This window comes from Rutidosis leptorrhynchoides, chromosome 3, assembly GCF_046630445.1.
Source record: "Rutidosis leptorrhynchoides isolate AG116_Rl617_1_P2 chromosome 3, CSIRO_AGI_Rlap_v1, whole genome shotgun sequence".
NCBI lineage: Eukaryota > Viridiplantae > Streptophyta > Magnoliopsida > Asterales > Asteraceae > Rutidosis > Rutidosis leptorrhynchoides.
The window spans coordinates 242,940,320-242,966,007 of NC_092335.1; the positions used below are offsets into that span (position 1 = coordinate 242,940,320).

The following is a 25,688-nucleotide window of genomic DNA, read 5'->3' on the forward strand; positions in this document are numbered from 1 at the left end:
CTCTTCGCGTTCCAAATCATTTTTTGGGACATTGAAATGAGCCAAAACGATCACCCTTAAGAACAGGGGCAACTGATGGTGAGCAATTATGCATTTTGTATTTCTTAAGGACTTTTTCAATATATGCCCTTTGTGACAAACCCAAAATGCCACGAGACCTATCTCGGTGGATTTCAATGCCAATTACGTAAGAGGCTTCCTTGAGATCCTTTATGTCAAAATTGCTTGAAAGGAATCTTTTGATCTCATACAACATATCTTTATCATTACATGCCAAAAGAATATCATCAACGTATAATACCAGGATAGAAAATTTGCTCCCACTGATCTTAAGGTATATACATTGATCCACTGCGTTTTTCTTAAACTGAAACTTATCAATAACTTCATGAAATTTCAGATACCATTGTCGAGAAGCTTGCTTTAACCCATATATGGATTTTTTTCAATTTACAAACCATGTGGTCCTTGCATTGAACCTTAAAACCTTCGGGTTGTGTCATATAGACATCTTCATGCAAGTTACCATTTAGGAATGCAGTTTTAACATCCATTTGATGAAATTCCAAATCATAATGAACTAATAAAGCCATAACGATCCTTAATGATTCTTTTCTCGAAACAGGAGAAAAAGTTTCATTATAATCTATTCCTTCCTTTTGAGTGTAGCCTTTAGCAACCAGTCGTGCTTTATATCGTTCAATGTTTCCTTTTTGGTCTAGTTTTGTCTTATAGACCCACTTACACCCAACAGATTTTGCACCATTGGGTAATTCTGTAAGTTCCCAGACATCATTTATTTCCATCGACTTCAACTAGTCATGCATGGCTTCAAGCCAATGAGTTGATTGATTGCTCGTAATGGCTTCTTTATAGGAAGTAGGATCTTCAACTTTGCTTAAGTCATAGTCAATCTCATTTAGGTAGACTACGAAATCATCATAGTTGACAGATCTTCTAGCTCTCGTAGATCTTCGTAATGGAGATGAGCTACAAGTTGAAGCTATTGGGACTCTCTTATTAGTTTTAGAGGGCGGTTTCAATTTGTACTTAAATAATACACTTTATGTTCCATTAATGACTCGAAACCTTATTTCTATTTCTAAACTTGATCGTTTTGGTTATGATTTTAAGTTTGCGCATAATTGTTTGGAAGTGTATTTTGATTCTCGTATTATCGGTACTGGTTCGTTAGAAAATGACCTTTATAAGCTTCATTTAGATAACAGCTTTGAGGAATCCCTATTGACCATGGACGTAAATGTAATCACTAATGGAAAAAGGAAAAAACTAGAAAATAAAAATTCCTCAAGATTGTGGCATAAACGTTTAGGTCACATATCAAAAGATAGAATGCAACGTCTAACTAAAGAAGGAATTATTCCTACTCTAGATTTTTTTTTCGATTATAGCCAGTGTATTGAATGTGTTAAGGGAAAATTTGTGAAAATAAATAAGAAACTTGTTATTAATAGGTTATGACACATTAATGTAGGAGTAATAAATAAGTCTAACAACTTATACGAGTATTGATTACGAAGGGTTGAAGATAACATTGATTTACAAGCATTGGCAAGGGTGGAGATTTCTTAGGGAAGGAGAGGGCCCTCTGAAATGTCCCGTTCTTATTGATTAAAAACGTTCCATATTAATTGATTTCGTTGCGAGGTTTTGACCTCTATATGAGACGTTTTTCAAAGACTGCATTCATTTTTAAAACAAACCATAACCTTTATTTCATAAATAAAGGTTTAAAAAGCTTTACGTAGATTATCAAATAATGATAATCTAAAATATCCTGTTTACACACGGCCATTACATAATGGTTTACAATACAAATATGTTACATCGAAATCAGTTTCTTGAATGCAGTTTTTACACAATATCATACAAACATGGACTACAAATCTTGTCCTTATTTTAGTATGCAACAGCGGAAGCTCTTAGTATTCACCTGATAATAAACATGCTTTAAACGTCAACAAAAATGTTGGTGAGTTATAGGTTTAACCTATATATATCAAATCGTAACAATAGACCACAAGATTTCATATTTCAATACACATCCCATACATAGAGATAAAAATCATTCATATGGTGAACACCTGGTAACCGACATTAACAAGATGCATATATAAGAATATCCCCATCATTCCGGGACACCCTTCGGATATGATATAAATTTCGAAGTACTAAAGCATCCGGTACTTTGGATGGGGTTTGTTAGGCCCAATAGATCTATCTTTAGGATTCGCGTCAATTAGGGTGTCTATTCCCTAATTCTTAGATTACCAGACTTAATAAAAAGGGGCATATTCGATTTCGATAATTCAACCATAGAATGTAGTTTCACGTACTGGTGTCTATTTTGTAAATCATTTATAAAACCTGCATGTATTCTCATCCCAAAAATATTAGATTTTAAAAGTGGGACTATAACTCACTTTCACAGATTTTTACTTCGTCGGGAAGTAAGACTTGGCCACTGGTTGATTCACGAACCTATAACAATATATACATATATATCAAAGTATGTTCAAAATATATTTACAACACTTTTAATATATTTTGATGTTTTAAGTTTACTAAGTTAGCTGTCCTCGTTAGTAGCCTACAACTAGTTGTCCACGGTTAGATGTACAGAAATAAATCGATAAATATTATCTTGAATCAATCCACGACCCAGTGTATACGTATCTCAGTATTGATCACAACTCAAACTATATATATTTTGGAATCAACCTCAACCCTGTATAGCTAACTCCAACATTCACATATAGAGTGTCTATGGTTGTTCCGAAATATATATAGATGTGTCGACATGATAGGTCGAAACATTGTATACGTGTCTATGGTATCTCAAGATTACATAATATACAATACAAGTTGATTAAGTTATGGTTGGAATAGATTTGTTACCAATTTTCACGTAGCTAAAATGAGAAAAATTATCCAATCTTGTTTTACCCATAACTTCTTCATTTTAAATCCGTTTTGAGTGAATCAAATTGCTATGGTTTCATATTGAACTCTATTTTATGAATCTAAATAGAAAAAGTATAGGTTTATAGTCAGAAAAATAAGTTACAAGTCGTTTTTGTAAAGGTAGTCATTTCAGTCGAAAGAACGACGTCTAGATGACCATTTTAGAAAACATACTTCCACTTTGAGTTTAACCATAATTTTTGGATATAGTTTCATGTTCATAATAAAAATTATTTTGCCAGAATAACAACTTTTAAATCAAAGTTTATCATAGTTTTTAATTAACTAACCCAAAACAGCCCGCGGTGTTACTACGAAGGCGTAAATCCGATTTTACGGTGTTTTTCGTGTTTCCAGGTTTTAAATCATTAAGTTAGCATATCATATAGATATAGAACATGTGTTTAGTTGATTTTAAAAGTCAAGTTAGAAGGATTAACTTTTATTTGCGAACAAGTTTAGAATTAACTAAACTATGTTCTAGTGATTACAAGTTTAAACCTTCGAATAAGATAGATTTATATGTATGAATCGAATGATGTTATGAACATCATTACTACCTCAAGTTCCTTGGATAAACCTACTGGAAATGAGAAAAATAGATCTAGCTTCAAAGGATCCTTGGATGGCTTGAAAGTTCTTGAAGCAGAATCATGACACGAAAACAATTTCAAGTAAGATTTCCACTCGAAATAAGATTGTTATAGTTATAGAAATTGAATTAAAGTTTGAATATGATTATTACCTTGTATTAGAAAGATAACCTACTGTAAGTAACAAAGGTTTCTTGATCTTGGATGATTACTTGGAATGGATTTAGAAAACTTGGAAGTAAACTTGCAATCTTGGAAGTATTCTTGATTTTATGAAACTAGAACTTTTGGAATTTATGAAGAACACTTAGAACTTGAAGATAGAACTTGAGAGAGATCAATTAGATGAAGAAAATTGAAGAATGAGAGTGTTTGTAGGTGTTTTTGGTCGTTGGTGTATGGATTAGATATAAAGGATATGTAATTTTGTTTTCATGTAAATAAGTCATGAATGATTACTCATATTTTTGTAATTTTATGAGATATTTCATGCTAGTTGCCAAATGATGGTTCCCACATGTGTTAGGTGACTCACATGGGCTGCTAAGAGCTGATCATTGGAGTGTATATACCAATAGTACATACATCTAAAAGCTGTGTATTGTACGAGTACGAATACGGGTGCATACGAGTAGAATTGTTGATGAAACTGAACGAGGATGTAATTGTAAGCATTTTTGTTAAGTAGAAGTATTTTGATAAGTGTCTTGAAGTCTTTAAAAAGTGTATGAATACATATTAAAACACTACATGTATATACATTTTAACTGAGTCGTTAAGTCATCGTTAGTCGTTACATGTAAATGTTGTTTTGAAACCTTTAGGTTAACGATCTTGTTGAATGTTATTAACCCATTGTTTATTATAACAAATGAGATGTTAAATTGTTATATTATCATGATATTATGATATATAATATATCTTAGTATGATATATATACAGTTAAATGTCGTTACAACGATAATCGTTACATATATGTCTCGTTTCGAAATCATTAAGTTAGTAGTCTTATTTTTACATATGTATTTCATTGTTAATACACTTAATAATATATTTACTTATCATTTAACATAATTAACCAAGTGTATCAATATCTTAATATGATTCATATGTACCTAGTAAGACGTTGTTATAACGATAATCGTTATATATATCGTTTTCGAGTTTCTTAAATTAATAGTCTCATTTTTATGTATATAACTCATTGTTAAAATACCTAATGAGATACATACTTATAATAAAATCATGTTAACTATATATATAACCATATATATGTCATCGTATAGTTTTTACAAGTTTTAACGTTCGTGAATCACCGGTCAACTTGGGTGGTCAATTGTCTATATGAAACCTATTTCACTTAATCAAGTCTTAACAAGTTTGATTGCTTAAAATGTTGAAAACACTTAATCATGTAAATTTCATGTTGATTCTTACTTGAAATTAAGAGCCATTGGTTCCGGAGAGGCCATTTCTTCTCGAAGATATCACCAAAATACTCAAAATTAATATTCTTCACTAATATTAGTTGGTATCTCGATATAATATGTCATGTTCGGCCCCTCCAAAACAACTGTTCAAGCTCCGCCACTGAGCATTGGAACTATTTTACGGTAATTTAATAGAGTTTTATGAACTGATTATATTTATGTAGATTCGAGTTCACATTTTTTCTAACCTAAGTTATAATTTGTTGAATCAAAATAAGGATTTTTTTCAATATCAAATTACACCATGGTGGAACTATTAGCAATGCTCCAAAGGGTGAATACATTAATGGTAGGATTTCTATCTCGACCTTATTGAAAGTGACACATTCTCTATTCTAATTGTTTATGATATGGTTGATGACTTAGGATATGATGGTAGGAGAAGAATGTATTATCATTTTTCTAGACCTTGAACTTTTTTGGATTATGGGTTATGTGCTTTTGGAAATGATACTGACGTAAATTATCTAAGACAATATGTGGAAAATCATAAGGAAATTAGTTTGTACCTGGAACTAGAATTAACCAATTTGGATGCTTTTTTAGTCCTCCTAAAAATACGATAGTTATAGAGAAAATTGAGACTGATGATGTACATGCACAAAGTAATTTGAGTAAAGGTACACGTCCAATTAGGAAAAAATTGCAATTGGAATGGAATTGGGATAGTTTGGATGATGAAGCTGGATCAAGTGGTTAAATATGACTCAAGATAGGGATGTTATTCAAGCATAACCAAACGATGTGAACATGACTCAAATTAGTGTTGAAGCAAAAAATACAGAACATGTTAATAATAATAATGAAGATGTTGATGATCAATCCGAAAGTGATAATAGTGATTTTGTTTGTGATAAGGATAATGATATATTAGATGTTAATGTGGATATGAATGACTTATTATTGATAAAGATATTGAGTTCATGAGTAATGCTAAAGATAAAATCACGGAAAATGACACCACTGATGATTTGATTGATTTAGAAGTTATAACAATGATGGACTTGAAAATGAATCTGAATCGAGTGTTGGTTCTACCTCCTTTAATCTAGGACATAAGTTTGGTATAAAAAATGGAAGCATGAGATTATATCCAACTACATGCAATTGAGACTAGAAGACAAGTATTTTTTGTAGCCAATACTTTAAATCGTTTAGAACAAGATGTAGGGGTTCAATACCAATTTTTGAAGATGATCGATTAAATGGATGGAAAAAAGTTGGTGAGAGAATTAATGCACATGATACATCCGATAAAGGGAAAGGTAAAAAAGAAAGTGGAGCTGGTCAAAGTAATAACACTAGTGGACAGAATAAAAGTTGAAATAAAAGTTGAACTTACGGGGCATAGCTCAACGGTTCTCTCCATATACTTTGTGTCATGTGATAGGGAGAGGTCATGAGTTCGATCCATAGGGATGACATGATTTTCTTTAAAACAATTGAACTCCAATAATAGTGGTATATATTGACCCTATAGGGAATTTTTACCGGATTCGTTCACGAACCTCTACTCTAGAACACTGCCCGAATGGATGTGTTCCCGGATACCGTCGATCGGGTTCGGGTTTTCGCCCGAACGTGTGTGTTACGTGCAAATGATGAGGGTCGTTGAAAGAAATGATCTACTGATGCCAAAAAATCGCCGTTCAAAAAAAAAAGTTGAAATAAGAGAGATCTACATAAAATTAATCAGTTCATAAACCCCTATTAACTTATAGTAAAATCATTCCAATGCTTGTAAATCAAAGTTATCTTCAACCCTTAGTAACTGGTATAAATTGTGCACCATTGCTCGACTGGATTGAAAACGATTCCACATTTTGGGGTTGCTTTAGGTCGTGATTTGAAATCAAAGAGAAGAGGAAAATGTGTGAAATGAAATTAAAAAGGATGGATTTTTTTCCTTGAAATACAAAATAAAAAACTCGAATAAATACCCTCGTAAGCTAGTCATGTGATACAAGTCAACAGAGGTGAACTCACGACCGTCAGTATCACCAAATGTGCAACAAATGCAAACATCATGCTCATCCATGTAAAATTTGAACTTTAGGACAATTCGTGAAACTTAGAGTAAACATCAACTACCATCCGTGTAATTTTGTCTTTATATCGTGACTTGTGCATCTTTCTCCACAATCTAGAAGGTTTTCACCATTACGCATTTACAAAGCTACCTTAGGCTATGGCATCTAATGGTGCGCCCCTTGGTTTGCACGCATGAAAAGGTCAATATAAACTGGAAAAAACGCTTAAAAGACATAAAATAGTATTTTTAACAATTTTTAATATATATTCGTTCAACGTATTCTGTTCAGGAAAACATTTTAATTACAAAAGCAAGCCGTCCAGCGTTATGCGTAAGCTCTGAAGGCTGTTATTTATGCCTAGGCCCTATAAAGAACACACGAGCAACACATATGTCATGTCACCGTAAAGAACAAAGTCGGTTACACACTTTTCGCATAAAACATTCAATGGCAGAGTGACACCTGTCTTCGAACATTGCGAAGCACTCGTGCCTATAAATAGGCCACCTGGGGCATCACTTTTAAGAGAACTGGACTTGTGACAGATAACACACTTTCTCTCACACTAGACTTTCTCACTCTAGAACCTGAAGACTTTGCCGCAAAGCGCTAGACGGATCAACTCATAGTTTGGCTCTGCAAAGATTGATAAAGCCACCCCACGGTTTTAGACCGTGATCCAGGTCTGCAGGGATCCGTCCCGAGGGTAAACATGAATCAGCCATCCACCCCATCACGTTAAGTAGTTCTAGACCTGTACTAATACTTATTAGCCGCTAGCAGTAAATAGGTATCAACAGCATCCTTGTAAGTTGCAATTTAATTTAACCATACATGCAATTAAACTCATCAGACTAACAATGAGCAGAACAAAAAAGGTTCCAATAACCACATGTGAATCTCGTTAAAGAATCGCAATTGCTACCGATTGTGCACCTCTTGCCATCATCTACGAGCTTCCAACATTTAACTCAAATTGATGAAGAACCCTAGTTTAAAAATTTCATACGTGAAAGAGAGAATTTGTGGTTTACGTTTGATTCTAAAACAACAGCTCTTTAAAGCGTGAAAACAAAATCCAAACATTAATATCTTTAATCATGACAAACACGCAAGGAATTTCATAAAATTAGTAGCCATTACAACTTGAGTCTGCACCAGCACATATATAGTGTCACATTAACATATAACTAGTTATGTTTGCTATAAGAAAGATTATACTAAACACATGTAGCTTTGATATAAGAACCATGACCCATCATCATCTTGCAGTAAAAACAGGCTCAGAATCTGCAGTAGGCTGAGTCCTTCTAGTGTACTTAAGGAGTAAACCATCTGAAGTCAGTCCTGGAACACTAAGATCCCTATAGTAAACACAAAATCAAGCGTTAGTAACAGTAATTATCCTAACTACATTCCAAGAAAACAAATGATTTCAAAACTTTCTTTGTCCAAAATCTATGATATCTCACAGAGGGTGGAAATTTTAAGGGTCTAGGAGGGGTCGTCGCCCCCTAAAATTGAGCAAGTAGTGAAATATATAGCCCTTTACGAATGTCTGGCTTTTGAATTAACTAAATCAGAGTCCATATGAAAAAAAAAATGTTGAAGGCTCACAGAATTCGCATATATCAACAATTTACTTCACAAGAGTTCTCATGTTCAAACCTCACTACCCGTATATCTTAGTATGCCATGGAAAAGCGCAAAACAGTCATCAAAATAACTCAATTAGATCGCGTGCATTTGAGTGAAAATAATCCCTTTCCCGAATAGCATGAACAAGGAAAACATTATTCATTTACCCGTTTATGCTTCACATTTACATAATTTTCACCCCCTAAAATCTATTCAAGCTCCACCACTGCATCTCACTACAAAATTGTGTTATATGAGTTAACACAATCAATAGTACCTATTTTGCAATTTATTATACTATTGAATTTCCATGGAAGTTCATATATCGACATCAATTTTAAGTTAAAAATTGGATCACTCAAAACTTATAAATCAAAATTAGGGGTGGCATATAAGAGATTAAGCCAAAAAGATTACGGGTCAAATGGACCAAAAGAGTCAAAGAGGTTAAAGTTGTCAAAGTTTATTTAGCATACAACCTTCCAAATTGTTTGATACAAAAACTTATATTATTATTGTGATCATAATGTTTACAAACATATTTAATGGATGGATTGACTACTAGTGTCAAAATTTAAACAAAAAATAAACAGATTGAAAAATATGTTTTCTTTGGTCTACCCCAGGACTCAAACTAGTAAATAGTGTGTTTCAATCCCAATCTGGTTTAATGCATAACCCAACCCATTGACCCAACCTATCTCATCAAAATTAGTCAAAACATAAATAACGAATATCTAATTTATAAGAAAGCAATAAAATTACCCAAAGAAACATATTTAACACCTGATATAAGGGTGTAGATCCTTCCAGTCCCATTTGGCCCGTTCTTGAAATAGCCTGGCAAAACGATTTGCAGGGTCCGATGGCAGAGAAGAAACACTAAAACTGTAAATCCAAGACTGTATTCCAAGTTTTTCAACCAAAACTTCCCCTTCCAACATGTCCAAACTCACCTTCATCCCACTAGGAACTTTACCGATCCATTCCTCCATAAAACTCTCCATTTTCATCTTCCCAAACGCTAATATCCGCCTCGCAAAATGCACACAAACCCGTCGGTTATCCAATTCCCAAACACCGCCATTTGTTTTGCTACCATAAACTTCCAAACAATGGTGTGCAATAACACGTGGGAATCCATCATTTACCAATGATTCCACAGCCTCATCTTCATTAAGTGCACTCAAAGGCCACTCGTTTATTATCGCGTTATTAACAAGCGTGTTGACTATTTGACCCATGTAATTCTCATCAATATTTCTCCAATACCCGTTTATTTCAACAGCCGAAAGAACCTGAAGTGCAGACCTTAATTCTTCGTCACTCGCTTGAACCCGGTCAATAAGGTCAACCCATCGATACAAACCAGTATCATACATCTCAGTGTCTTCATCAAACTTGTATGGATTTTCTAAAAGAAGCGATTTGAGTTTGTCGATTCTCGGGGCTACTTCAACAAGCTCCATGGTTCCAGGTGCCACCTTAAGAATAGATGCAAATCGTGCATTACTGTCGGTACCTTTTTCATCGCAATCATGTGAATTCTCGTTTACTGTAAATTGGTCTGAAGGGGGGACAAGAAAAACAGAATTTGAAGTTCCAACAAACTTAATGGCATAAGTTTTTGACTGTGTACAGAGAACTGCGTCTTCATCTGGCTGTCCACGTAAGCTAACTCTGAGAATAGACGTAAATTTAACAGGTCAACATAATAATAATGATAAAGGATAATAGAAAGGTTGCAAAAATCGCTAATCGGGGAGTACTCGAATGTTGACCAAGTTAAACTTGACTGCTTTTGAACAAGTTTTGACCAATTTTCTGAGTTTTGGCCGAGTTTGACCATATTTTCACCGAGTTTGATCATGTTTGACCGAGTTTCACCAAGTTTGCCAAGTTTGACCAAGTTAGACAAAAGAAAAGGCAGGAAAACCAGTTAAAGTTACTACCTTTGGTTGATGACATCAGGAAGAAGCTTCTCATCAAGCTCAAGAAGAAGTATGTCATCATGAGGACCATAAAGAGGATGATAAGATATTGGGATTGATGAGTTTGAGGGAACTTTTAGGACTGCTTCGGCTCCTTTTGTGCAGGCAGATTCAGTCTTGCCCATCTTTTGGATTATTAGGTTTATCTTCGATCTTCAATGTAGAAACCTGAAAATCTCAAAATTATCATTACAGGACAATCCCATTTGGGTTATCTTTTAGTTTTGTATGTTTCCGCAAAGTCAGAACGCTACTTAGATACTACATTCAGCAATAATGTTCCACGATGTTTATGACCTAAGAGCTTCCCTTTAACCCGCCTAAGCTAATCTCAGGTGGTGTTTCAATAAGTCATACATTCAAGTGTCGACTTGATGTAAACCTTAACCAGTTACAGATGAGTGTTTCACAATAACAAAAAAGCGGTGACAAATCTTTTCAGGTTGCCATAGTGGTGGTCTAGCATGCTGAGCCGCCTGAACAGGAACACAAACGTAATGCAAGAACCATCGAAGCATAAGATTATTATGTCAAACATTCTGTCTAATCACTTCTAAAATTAATACTCTGTAAGAATATCAATCCAATGTGGGAAACTTATGATCTAAGAGTAGTGTAAATAACAATAGCATTTTTTTTTTGAAAGGCAAGTTGTTGGCATCGAATACTATCATTTGCCACGCACGCGCGCGCTTTCGGGCAGGAAACCCGAACCGCATTACAGGGATCCGAACCTTATACCATCCCGAGGGGCAGGCGGTCGGACATGAGTCCTGAATACGGGTCGGTAAAACCTTCCCCATGGCAATTCAGCTTTCAGGAAACAAATCCCACGAGTATTTTTAAGGGGAGGGACTCGAACTTGAGACCTCCCCACCCTCATCCCAATGCACAAGTGCAAATGGGTGAACCACTGGACCACAAGGGTGGGTTCATAACAATAACATACTTAAGTGATCAACTAATTACTAGTCAAAGCAAACTCTAACATAAGTTAAGCATAAACTGTGATATTGAAATCATAAAAAATATTGCAATCATCTGAAAACTGTTATTAATTCTTGGTTAATGGTATGATTGTGTATTCTCTAACATAAGTTAAGCATAAACTGTGATAGATACATTCCGAAAAAAATACCAACTGTTGTTAACTGTAATCTTCTAATTGATCTACTAACAAAAACAAAAAACATTATCAAACAAATTTCTACATAACGAATATATTATTATATTATGAATGAATACATGAGAAACACAGGAAGAAATCAATTTTAATTTTACTTTATAAAATCAAAATGTAGCTGTGTTTTTATCTTCCAGGAGGCAGGTGGTTACATGCGGTTTAAACATTTCAAAGAACTACTAACAAACAATTGATAATCACAAAATTGAAACTTTACAATTAATTGTCGATTTTAAGTTATAAATTCTTACTTGAATCCTGTGAGCTGAAATCCTCTTAACTGTAATCTGACAGCAAATAATTGAAGAAATCGATTGAGAACGAAGTATGAATTATATAAGGATTAGAGATAGAAATTGTGAATTCCTAATTTGGATGAAATGCGAAGGTGAAGAAATGGGCTAGGGTTTTATTTTATTTTGGGGGAAATAAAAAGGGCGGGAAAAAGGGAATATCTGTGAAATATGACAAGTGAAAAATGCTTTTTGATTTTAAGATGTTTTCTGTATACCATGTGTGTAAAGAAAATGTAATCTAAAAGTTTGAATCTATTTTAAACGAGTTCGCATATAATCAAAGGACATAGCATCTTGATAACCAAAAAACCAACCATGAGTAAGCCAAAAAAAAAACGACCATTGTAAAGCAAGTAACCGTACTATCACCCTAAAACCCTCGGGCGTCACACCTGATGGTGTGGGCTCGACAACTGAAAATGAACGGTGGTCAAAAAGTAACCAACAAGAGTAAGCTAAAGAAACTGCCACTGGTCCACAACGCCATGGTAAAGAGAAGCTCCGACAAATGTGAGAAAATAAATAGAGCATGGCACAGAAAATCGAAGAAAATAACCCCGACAACAACAACAAGAACATATCGGCAGTGGAAAGAAAGAAAACGAAAATGAAAAATGTGATCTTGTGAGAGTCACGTTCTCAAATACCCTAGCCAACGAACCACTGAAACCTCTCACAAAAGACAGGTACATGTCTTTGCTGCTTAAGGGTGACGAAAATTACAGGAAGGACTTCATGATTCACCAAAACTCGCCGGACCGTTTCAGAAGTGGAGGAAAAGATGAATTTAACGAAATCTTTTACACATTTTTTTTTTTGTTTGCAGTTAGACTAGTCGTTAAACACTCGTTGAAACCAGGCGTTGAAGTTACAATGGCCACAACATTGTGTTGTGGTGTGTGGAAATCAGGCATTGTATAAGGTGTGGAGTGAAAAATCACGAAGTAAACCACGAGATTTTATTGATTCTGATTGGCTCTGCCATTTTAAATTTAAATTAATTAATTCTAATTCCATTTTATTACTAATTATAATATAATTTGGCCCATCACCCACAACTTTTCACAACTTTTACTTAACACTGGTCATAACAACCATCTTTCTCACAACAATGTCACGCCATACTAAAACCCCACAACCCCTACACTTTAAAAGTGGTCTTAGAGTCTCGTCATAGAGTCGAAAGTTTACAACGACAACTTATTTAGAAATAACTAGTGTTTGAACAAAATAATCTGAAATTAAAGTATAAACATGTAAATTAACATAAAATGTCTTCGCAAACTCATGATACATGTATTTATATTACTTCTTATTTTATAAACTAATAGGTTGGTGATCCTCACATAGCATTTTTTGATTCATGTACACTTTTATCTCGCAAACTCACAATTATATCCCTAAATTAATCTAGAGAATTGAAATTATAATATTATTCTAAATATAATTAAGGATATTATAGTAAATTAGGTGTACATGGATCAAAAAGTGATGTGTAAGGATCACCTCCCACTATAACTATTTTTTTCTCCCAAGTTTACTTTTTCAATCAGTTATTAGAGTTTTTTGTACGAGTTTATTTGGAAGACAAAGCTCAAGGAACTTATGAGAGCCCAACCTTATTTTTCTATAAGTTCTAGTTCCTAACATTGTCCGAGGTTAATGGACGAATTTAATAGTGACCCTTGACTAGAGGGTGCTTTACCCGGCATCGGGGTGACACCTGAGTTTATCGATGTCCGAGGTTTACCCGCTGCGGGGGGTCCAATGTGGCCGTTCGTAGTAGGGGTTTCTCGTAAAAAGTTATAAAAAATTTTGTCTGGGTTTTTGAACAGAAAACTTTATAACAAACTTACTAGAAGCTAGAAAATTACATGGAGGACTATGAGATGTAACCATAAAGTCCAATTTGGCATAAGTTTACATTGTCTATTAGAAAGTCAACATAAAGAATTTGAGACAATACCATCTATAATGTGACACCTCCGAATCGTTTTGTCTTGAAACAGTACTGTTACGAAATCTCCACATTAACCAAAGAGAATAATAACATCAACAATGTTGGTTGTTTTCCTTGGAAGCTATTAATCCAGAGATTTATACATCAATCATATCGGGTGATACATCAATGTGAATCAAATAATATAATTCATTCCTACTCTTTCAGGGTTGCTAGCTAAAACGCTCATTTTTTGAACAAACTATAATGATACACCGTAAAAAAACGAATTTTCCAAAATGCCATCGTAAGTCGCAAGGCTTCTTGCGGCGTTGCAAGGTGGCGATAATTTGGCCCAAGCCAGATAACCCAAGCCGTTCTAGACCAGATTGTGCTTTGCAGAAAGTCAAAACAAGATTATCAATTGGGTTAAGGACAAGTTTGCAAATGCTGCCAATGTCATATATGGTGCAAACTGAAAAATCCAACACTCATTTAGCAAGATTTGGGTCGAGCTTTTGTCAACTGATCGAAGATGCTAGACTTGTGGGCGTGAATCACTTGATCTGGAAACCAAACATAGAGCATGTGATGCACCAATGGCTACTGAAAGAACATTGTGGGGCCCCAAACCATCATCATCATCATCCATAAGGAACTTGACTTCAATTGGAAATGGTTGTATTTCTGGCACACCTGGGGACCCGTAATTGACCATCCTTCGCATTCCCCCACATGTACAGCTTACCGGTATCTGCATACGCCAATAACATTTTTACTATAATTATGCTTTATATATTAGTATATTGTTTGACTAAGTAGACAAACTGAAGAAGCTGTATAGCAACGTACACAAGCATGCACTAAAAATATTAAACAAGTTCGCAAGATTACATATGAACTAAACATTACTACAAAAATGCTATCTGGAATGCACACCACGTCCTACATTTTTTTTATTCAAAGGGTTAGACAATTATTAATGTTATAGTAATGTTTTGTGTAATTGTGAACTAATTGTTGAGACAAAGTGTTTATGGGTCAGTCCACACCTGTTGACCCCGGTTACCTAACTAGCCCAACCCGTGTGTAACCTCATCTCATTTTACTAGGCAATAAAGTGGTAGGCTTTTATGCTATATCAAGATGAAAGGGATGCAGTTAAGTTTACCAGTTACAGCGGCTGATGAAGAACCTCCACAAGAAATATCCACAATTTTCTCAGACGCTAAAGACTCAACAACCGACGGACCAGGCTGATTTTGAGTAGAGAAATGTCCCAACTGTCCATGTCCACGATACCCCCAAGATAAAACTTGACCTTCATCTTCAAGATTAAAAATACACAACATCATCAGCATTCTATAACAAAAGTTACAATTCCACCGTAACAAAAATCGGATAGTTCCACATTTAACATACCAGTTAAAGCAAGAGATTGATATCCGCCACTTGCTATTTTAACAATACGAACACCCTCCAAATTAGGTATAGGTTGAGGTTTCCAACCACCCACTCGATTACATCTTCCAAGCTTGTTGTTTGAGTTCGCTACATAATATATAATAATCACTTTTTACTCTCCTAGTTATCAATGTAAAGATATATACCACAAATTCAATACATATGAACATCCGTTAAATGGGTCAAGTTCTTACCTCCCCAGCTCCACAATTGGCCATCATCGGTAATAACTGTTGTGAGAAAACCCCCACATGCAGCAGAAAGTCAGAAACCACAGGCACTGGTAACGCTTTCATTTTCGACAGTATACTAAGTCACCAACTTCATTTCGACCACGACCAGGACCAAGACCAAGCCCATGTTAGAATACAGAACCAAAAAGGGACCATTTCCTGAAATGGAAGTTTGACTTTGGATCAGAGGTAAAGTTAACTTCATCATTTCCATAAGTAAAAGGCAACATAAATCTGAGCACAAAGCATGAGGCAACGGCTACAATCACAAGCATATTTCCTATTTTGATAAAGGGGTTCCAAAATGAGATTTGGAGCCTAACCTCTAATAGAAATGGCTGTTGTATTTTTTGTGTATAAAAACACTTATCAAATGTAAACTGAATAAGAATTTCAATCAATACAAAAATGTAGTCCTTAAAGCTTTTTTTGCTCTCCTTTATCTTTTTCCAGTTTATCATCTTAGATCAATAAATATTCAATCCAATCTCAATAAACAATTACATACTTCCGCATATCAATTCTTAACATGGTATCAGAGCTAACGGTGTCGATCTTGGATCAAGACACTCGTATTTAGCTTCAATCATTTACCGAAATTAAGCCGCCATGTCAAATGACGGTAGCTTAATGTTTTTTTGAAAGTTTTCTGCCAATGAACTCTTAGGACAAGGTCAAATGAATGACTGTCACAAGAGAGGGCATAGAGAACTCAGAATCATCAAAATCAAACTACCATGTCAAAAATGACAATAGCTCAGATTAAGCCTCAGCAAAATCAAACAGCAACCAAACAACAAAGATTAGTTGGGGTTGCCATGGTGATTAGATTTCGGCTTTAGAACAAAAAAAGGGAGTGGGTTTGCAGCCGTCGGTAACCAAGAGCTACCAACAACGGTGACCACCACCAACCATCAAAATAATTAACGGCGGCCATAGGTGTTTACCTGGCACCGGAAAAAGGGAAAAGAAATCAACAACCTGAACGTCGGAGAAGGGAGAAAGGCAACGGTGGATGAACAACCTGCCATCACTATCACCGAACAAGGTTTCGGTGGAGTTGCAGCACCCAAAGACCAAATCGGTACAAAACTCAAATCCTTTCTCTTTATTCACAGCATCTAGAGAAAATAGAGAAAGTGATAATATCAGTATGCTGAAAATATCTAGAGATAACACCAGTACCCCAAAAATTCGATCTAGAGATGATAATGTTGAAGTATTGAACAAACAATTTAGGGATGATAAAGAATTTGTGGATAACAATTTTTGGGAACTGAATAAACACCATACTCTGTGTACGCGTGATAATATGCATCGATTAAAGAAAAAGGTTTTTTGGAAATCATAATACACTGTTGGGGTGGGAAACGTAAGAAAACAAAAAAGATCAGAGGGTGTCACGTGGGGTGATGGACCAAAGGGGTTAACGGGTTGGGAAGAAAGATAAAACCTAATTTCGTGTTTAAAACACACTTGTTTCAAAATACTGGTTTGCAATTCAGTTTATCAATTATTTAACATGTTAGTCAAAAAATGGTCAAATTGTTTTCAACGTACAAGGGAACAATCGGAAGTTTTATGTTTTATGAAAAATTCGTTTTTTCAACATTTTTCGATTAAAAGACCATTCAAGTTCAATTGATTAAATGTTTTTTTTTTATAAATGATGATGATGTGTCTTTATTTTTGCCCAACAGTCCTTTGTTTTTTAAAACAAAAATATATATTTTCAAAATCGTTTTGATTTTAATACCTTGTGAGTTGGTGAAAAAAAAAATGATTGAGTAGATGATGTGATTACATCACTTATCCTTTGTTTTTTATTATATTTCCGGTATATATCCAACACACGGTGAGGGGAAGATTAATTCTAAAGACACTGTGAGTTGATCACCGGAGCATCTAATGGAATAAAGCAAGACACTTCAGGCGAACCAAACAAGGTTTACGTAGAACTGGGTTCATGTCAGGAAAAGGAAACTTAAGTATTCTAAGCGAACCAAACAAGGTTCAATAATGAACTGAGTTCATGTTTGGAATCTGAATAATCCTAGGCGAACCAGTAAAGGTCCAAGTTGGACCGGGTTCATGTCTAGAAAACTGAATACTCCTTGGCGAATCAGTGAAGGTCCAAGTTGGACTGGGTTCAAGTCGGGAAGTTGAATACTCCAAGCGAACTAGTGAAGATTCAAGATTGAATTGGGTTCATGTCGGGAGGAATATCAAAGAAGTTCAAGTCGGAAATTGACTAAACACGATTGATGACTAGCTTGCAGCTAGTCCCAGCAAATTTATAAACCGAAGACTCCTCAACGATGTATTGGGCAAGTTGAATTGTGGAAATACCACTATTCAACTTGAGGGGAAGTGTTAGAATACAGAACCAAAAAGGGATCATTTCTGGAAATGGAAGTTTGACTTTGGATCAGAAGTAAAGTTAACTTCATCATTTCCATAAGTAAAAGGCAACATAAACCTGAGCACAAAGCATGAGGCAACGGCTACAATCACAAGCATATTTCCTATTTTGATAAAGGAGTTCCAAAATGAGATTTGGAGCCTAACCTCTAATAGAAATGGCTGTTGTATTTTTTGTGTATAAAAACACTTATCAAATGTAAACTGAATAAGAATTTCAATCAATACAAAAATGTAGTCTGTAACAACCCAAACCAACCCTCGACCAAACCACGCGAAAATACAAAATAAAAAAAAATTTCCTGGGCAGCATACCCGCGCGGCGCGCCATGTAGGGGCGCGGCGCGCCAAAGTGGACTGTCCGGAAAGTCTCTAAATGTGAAAAAGATAGACTAGTTTCCGACACTTTTAGACTAAACGCTTTTTTACCATACATCCAAATATGTAAAACTAACTTGTTTCAAATATAAAATCAATGTTTTACAGGCGGGGCCCACATCGGCCGTTTTACGAGTTTAATACAATTTACGAGTTTCGACCACCAAAAAGTTTAAGTTCCAAACTACACAATGTGTAGTGACCCGAACTTTTCCATGTTTATATATATTAATTGAGATTGATATTTACATGATTAAATGTTTCCAACATGTTAAGTAATCAAACTTGTTAAGACTTGATTAATTGAAATATGTTTCATATAGACAATTGACCACCCAAGTTGACCGGTGATTCACGAACGTTAAAACTTGTAAAAACTATATGATGACATATATATGGATATATATATAGTTAACATGATACTATGATAAGTAAACATATCATTAAGTATATTAACAATGAACTACATATGTAAAAACAAGACTACTAACTTAATGATTTTTAAACGAGACATATATGTAACGATTATCGTTGTAAAGACATTTAATATATATATATCATATTAAGAGATATTCATACATGATAATATCATGATAATATAATAATTTAAAATCTCATTTGATATTATAAACATTGGGTTAACAACATTTAACAAGATCGTTAACCTAAAGGTTTCAAAACAACACTTACATGTAACGACTAACGATGACTTAACGACTCAGTTAAAATGTATATACATGTAGTGTTTTAATATGTATTTATACACTTTTGAAAGACTTAAATACACTTATAAAAATACTTCTACTTAACAAAAATGCTTACAATTACATCCTCGTTCAGTTTCATCAACAATTCTACTCGTATGCACCCGTATTCGTACTCGTACAATACACAGCTTTTAGATGTATGTACTATTGGTATATACACTCCAATGATCAGCTCTTAGCAGCCCATGTGAGTCACCTAACACATGTGGGAACCATCATTTGGCAACTAGCATGAAATATCTCATAAAATTACAAAAATATGAGTAATCATTCATGACTTATTTACATGAAAACAAAATTACATATCCTTTATATCTAATCCATACACCAACGACCAAAAACACCTACAAACACTTTCATTCTTCAATTTTCTTCATCTAATTGATCTCTCTCAAGTTCTATCTTCATGTTCTAAGTGTTCTTCATAAATTCCAAAAGTTCTAGTTTCATAAAATCAAGAATACTTTCAAGTTTGCTAGCTCACTTCCAATCTTGTAAGGTGATCATCCAACCTCAAGAAATCTTTGTTTCTTACAGTAGGTTATCATTCTAATACAAGGTAATAATCATATTCAAACTTTGGTTCAATTTCTATAACTATAACAATCTTATTTCAAGTGATGATCTTACTTGAACTTGTTTTCGTGTCATGATTCTGCTTCAAGAACTTCGAGCCATACAAGGATCCATTGAAGCTAGATCCATTTTTCTCTTTTCCAGTAGGTTTATCCAAGGAACTTAAGGTAGTAATGATGTTCATAACATCATTCGATTCATACATATAAAGCTATCTTATTCGAAGGTTTAAACTTGTAATCACTAGAACATAGTTTAGTTAATTCTAAACTTGTTCGCAAACAAAAGTTAATCCTTCTAACTTGACTTTTAAAATCAACTAAACACATGTTCTATATCTATATGATATGCTAACTTAATGATTTAAAACCTGGAAACACGAAAAACACCGTAAAACCGGATTTACGCCGTCGTAGTAACACCGCGGGCTGTTTTGGGTTAGTTAATTAAAAACTATGATAAACTTTGATTTTAAAGTTGTTATTCTGAGAAAATGATTTTTATTATGAACATGAAACTATATCCAAAAATTATGATTAAACTCAAAGTGGAAGTATGTTTTCTAAAATGGTCATCTAGACGTCGTTCTTTCGACTGAAATGACTACCTTTACAAAAACGACTTGTAACTTATTTTTCCGACTATAAACCTATACTTTTCTATTTAGATTCATAAAATAGAGTTCAATATGAAACCATAGCAATTTGATTCACTCAAAACGGATTTAAAATGAAGAAGTTATGGGTAAAACAAGATTGGATAATTTTTCTCATTTTAGCTACGTGAAAATTAGTAACAAATCTATTCCAACCATAACTTAATCAATTTGTATTATATATTATGTAATCTTGAGATACCATAGACACGTATACAATGTTTCGACCTATCATGTCGACACATCTATATATATTTCGGAACAACCATAGACACTCTATATGTGAATGTTGAAGTTAGCTATACAGGGTTGAGGTTGATTCCAAAATATATATAGTTTGAGTTGTGATCAATACTGAGATACGTATACACTGGGTCGTGGATTGATTCAAGATAATATTTATCGATTTATTTCTGTACATCTAACTGTGGACAAATAGTTGTAGGTTACTAACGAGGACAGCTGACTTAATAAACTTAAAACATCAAAATATATTAAAAGTGTTGTAAATATATTTTGAACATACTTTGATATATATGTATATATTGTTATAGGTTCGTGAATCAACCAGTGGCCAAGTCTTACTTCCCGACGAAGTAAAAATCTGTGAAAGTGAGTTATAGTCCCACTTTTAAAATCTAATATTTTTGGGATGAGAATACATGCAGGTTTTATAAATGATTTACAAAATAGACACAAGTACGTGAAACTACATTCTATGGTTGAATTATCGAAATCGAATATGCCCCTTTTTATTAAGTCTGGTAATCTAAGAATTAGGGAACAGACACCCTAATTGACGCGAATCCTAAAGATAGATCTATTGGGCCTAACAAACCCCATCCAAAGTACCGGATGCTTTAGTACTTCGAAATTTATATCATATCCGAAGGGTGTCCCGGAATGATGGGGATATTCTTATATATGCATCTTGTTAATGTCGTTTACCAGGTGTTCACCATATGAATGATTTTTATCTCTATGTATGGGATGTGTATTGAAATATGAAATCTTGTGGTCTATTGTTACGATTTGATATATATAGGTTAAACCTATAACTCACCAACATTTTTGTTGACGTTTAAAGCATGTTTATTCTCAGGTGAATATTAAGAGCTTCCGCTGTTGCATACTAAAATAAGGACAAGATTTGGAGTCCATGTTTGTATGATATTGTGTAAAAACTGCATTCAAGAAACTGATTTCGATGTAACATATTTGTATTGTAAACCATTATGTAATGGTCGTGTGTAAACAGGATATTTTAGATTATCATTATTTGATAATCTACGTAAAGCTTTTTAAACCTTTATTTATGAAATAAAGGTTATGGTTTGTTTTAAAAATGAATGCAGTCTTTGAAAAACGTCTCATATAGAGGTCAAAACCTCGCAACGAAATCAATTAATATGGAACGTTTTTAATCAATAAGAACGGGACATTTCAGTTGGTATCCGAGCGTTGGTATTAGAGAACCAGAATTTTGCATTAGTGTGTCTTATCGAGTTTGTTAGGATGCATTAGTGAGTCTGGACTTCGACCGTGTTTACTTGAAAAATGATTGCTTAACAAATTTTGTTGGAAACTATATATTTTTAACATGTGAATATTATGTGATATATTAATCTCTTAACGCGTTTGATATTATGTGATAGATGTCTACCTCTAGAACAAGTCCCATTGACTCACATAATAATAATGAAGAGTCAAATGTAAATTGGAATGATTCGTGGACTGATTCACAAGTTCCCGAAGAGGAACCGGAAGAAGAGTCGGAACCGGAAGAAGAATCGGAACCGGAAGAAGAATCGGAACCGGATGAAGAAATAGAACCGGTGGGGGAAATAATAAAACGGTTAAGTAAAAGAAAATCCTCAACCAACCGACCAAAGTTAATTATGGTCAATGGTGTTTCCGCCAAGGAAGCAAAATATTGGGAGGATTACCAATTCTCCGATGAATCGGATTTCGACGAGAATTCCGATGATGTTATAGAAATTACCCCAACTGAATTTAAAAAGGCAAAAGAAAATAATAAGGGAAAGGGCATAAAAATAGAGAAATCTAATTCCAACCCCGATGAACTTTATATGTATCGTCAACCCCCGAAGTCCTTAAGTTGTAACAATGACCCGGGAACCTCTAAACCACCAGGTTTTTCTAAACCAATGTGGACAACGACGGCTCGTATTAGGGGAACATCATATATCCCTAGAAACTTGGCAAAACGAACCAAAACCGAAGAAGAAGAAACGAGCGAGTCGGAATAAGATAGTTGTATTCGTGTGGTGTAATATATGTAATATAGTGTGCTTATGCTTTATGACATATGTAAAAATTGCTTGTATTAATAAGTATTTTTTTATGAATCTAACTCTTGTCTATTTTACAGTTTAAAAACACAAAATGGATAGACAACCCAATATTTTAAGAGACCTACCCGGAGACATGATTGATGAAATCTTGTCTAGAGTCGGTCAGAATTCCTCGGCACAACTATTTAAGGCGAGATCAGTTTGTAAGACATTCGAAGAACGTTCCAAGAATGTCTTGGTTTATAAGAGACTTTCGTTTGAAAGATGGGGGATATCACATTGGGAAACCCATAAGTTACGATGTGTTTACTTTGACGCATATATTGCGGGGAACCCAAATGCTATTTTACGCAACGGGTTAAGAAATTATTTTGACTCAATATATCCGAATATTGGACTTCGTGATTTAGAAAAAGCGGCTAACATGCAACATAAAGAAGCATGTTATGCTTACGGATTAGTAATGTTCACTTCTCACCAAAGTGAGAACAAGAACATCGGGCTACAACTATTAAACAAAACGTTTCCACAAGTGACGGAGTCGGTAATTGGGGTAAGAAATGAGGTTTTTAGATTATTACGGGACTGTTGGACATTACGTAACCCTCGTCCCTTTGACGACGTTACAACACGCTGTCTTATCAACGGCCATAACGGTTATGTTGCACAAGACCAAGGATGGGAAGTAGTCCTAGTAAAACCAGAATGCATGACTTGTTTCTGGACGTATGAATTACGTGTCTTTATTGCCTTTGCTGAACGACTTGTGTACTAGCTAGAATTATCTTCACAACTATCTTGTATCAAAGTTATTGTGTGCTATATTTCATGCTTTATGTAAAATAAGCGGTATTGTAAGTTTGTAAAATATTGTATAAAAGTTTGAACGCGAAATATTATTATAATCAGTTTTTCATATAGAATTGTAGTAGTTGAATTGTATATTAGCTACTAAGTATGAACTTAACGGGTAGGTACTACCCGAATTTAAACTTATAAAACGCTAATATGAAGAAAAAGCTTTTATAAATGAGTTCATATTATGCTACGAAATACTATTAACTACTCTTAATATTCTGTATGATTAACTTGTTCCATTTAACTATTTTGAAGGAAATGGCACCGACTACTCGACACACCGTGAATATGAATGAAGAGGAATTCCGTACTTTTCTAGCTTCAAACATAGCCGCAGTACAGGCTGCGCTACATACCAACAATAACCTTGGATCTAGCAGTACAGGAAATCGTGTAGGATGCACCTACAAAGAATTCACTGCCTGCAAACCTTTGGAATTTGATGGAACCGAAGGACCGATCGGATTGAAACGGTGGACCGAGAAGGTCGAATCGGTGTTTGCCATAAGTAAGTGTACTGAAGAGGACAAAGTAAAGTACGCTACGCATACCTTCACAGGTTCTGCGTTAACATGGTGGAATACCTATCTAGAGCAAGTGGGACAAGACGATGCGTACGCACTACCGTGGTCAGCATTCAAGCACTTGATGAACGAGAAGTACCGTCCCAGAACCGAGGTCAATAAGCTCAAGACAGAACTTAGAGGGTTACGAACCCAAGGATTTGATATTACCACGTACGAAAGACGATTCACAGAATTGTGCCTATTGTGTCCGGGAGCATTCGAAGATGAGGAAGAGAAGATCGACGCGTTTGTGAAAGGATTACCGGAAAGAATCCAAGAAGATATAAGTTCACACGAGCCCGCCTCCATACAACAGGCATGTAGAATGGCTCACAAACTCGTGAACCAAATTGAAGAAAGAATTAAAGAACAGACTGCTGAAGAGGCCAATGTGAAGCAAGTCAAAAGAAAGTGGGAGGAAAACGGTGATAAGAATCACCAATACAACAACAACAGCAATTACAACAATAATCGCAACAATTATCCCAACAATCGCAACATCAATCGCAACTACAACAAACGGCCCAACAACAACAACAACAACAACAACAGCAACTACAACAATCATCCCAACAACAATAATAACCGCAACAACAACAACAATCAGAAGCAGCTATGCCAAAGGTGTGAAAAGAATCACTCGGGGTTCTGCACCAAATTTTGCAACAAGTGTAAAAGAAATGGTCATAGCGCGGCGAAGTGTGAGGTCTACGGACCAGGGGTTAATAGAACGAAAGGAACAAATGGTGTCGGAACGAGTAATGGCGGAGCAAGTAGTGTCGGAGCAAGTTATGCCAATGTAGTTTGTTATAAATGTGGAAAACCGAGCCACATTATTAGAAATTGCCCGAACCAGGAGAACACGAATGGACAAGGCCGCGGAAGAGTTTTCAATATTAATGCGGCAGAGGCACAGGAAGACCCGGAGCTTGTTACGGGTACGTTTCTTATTGACAATAAATCTGCCTACGTTTTATTTGATTCGGGTGCGGATAGAAGCTATATGAGTAGAGATTTTTGTGCTAAATTAAGTTGTCCATTGACGCCTTTGGATAGTAAATTTTTACTCGAATTAGCAAATGGTAAATTAATTTCAGCAGATAATATATGTCGGAATCGAGAAATTAAACTGGTTAGCGAAACATTTAAGATTGATTTGATACCAGTAGAGTTAGGGAGTTTTGATGTGATAATCGGTATGGACTGGTTGAAAGAAGTGAAAGCAGAGATCGTTTGTTACAAAAATGCAATTCGCATTATACGAGAAAAAGGAAAACCCTTAATGGTGTACGGAGAAAAGGGCAACA

The 25,688-nt window shown here is 34.9% G+C and overlaps 1 protein-coding gene and 1 pseudogene across 1 annotated transcript; both read right to left on the minus strand.

Annotated features, from left to right (window-relative positions):
- Positions 1-8,348: 8,348 nt before the first annotated feature.
- Positions 8,349-12,243, minus strand: LOC139897322 (uncharacterized). The gene is made up of 4 exons (XM_071880019.1): positions 12,165-12,243; positions 10,692-10,898; positions 9,526-10,419; positions 8,349-8,465 (listed from the first exon to the last, which is right to left on the minus strand). The coding sequence occupies exons 2-4, from the start codon at positions 10,853-10,855 to the stop codon at positions 8,363-8,365; spliced, it is 1,161 nt and encodes a 386-aa protein (XP_071736120.1). The 5' UTR covers positions 10,856-10,898; positions 12,165-12,243; the 3' UTR covers positions 8,349-8,362.
- A 2,443-nt stretch (positions 12,244-14,686) lies between these two features.
- Positions 14,687-25,688, minus strand: part of LOC139900912 (RCC1 domain-containing protein RUG3, mitochondrial-like) — a 29,617-nt pseudogene continuing 18,615 nt past the window's right edge.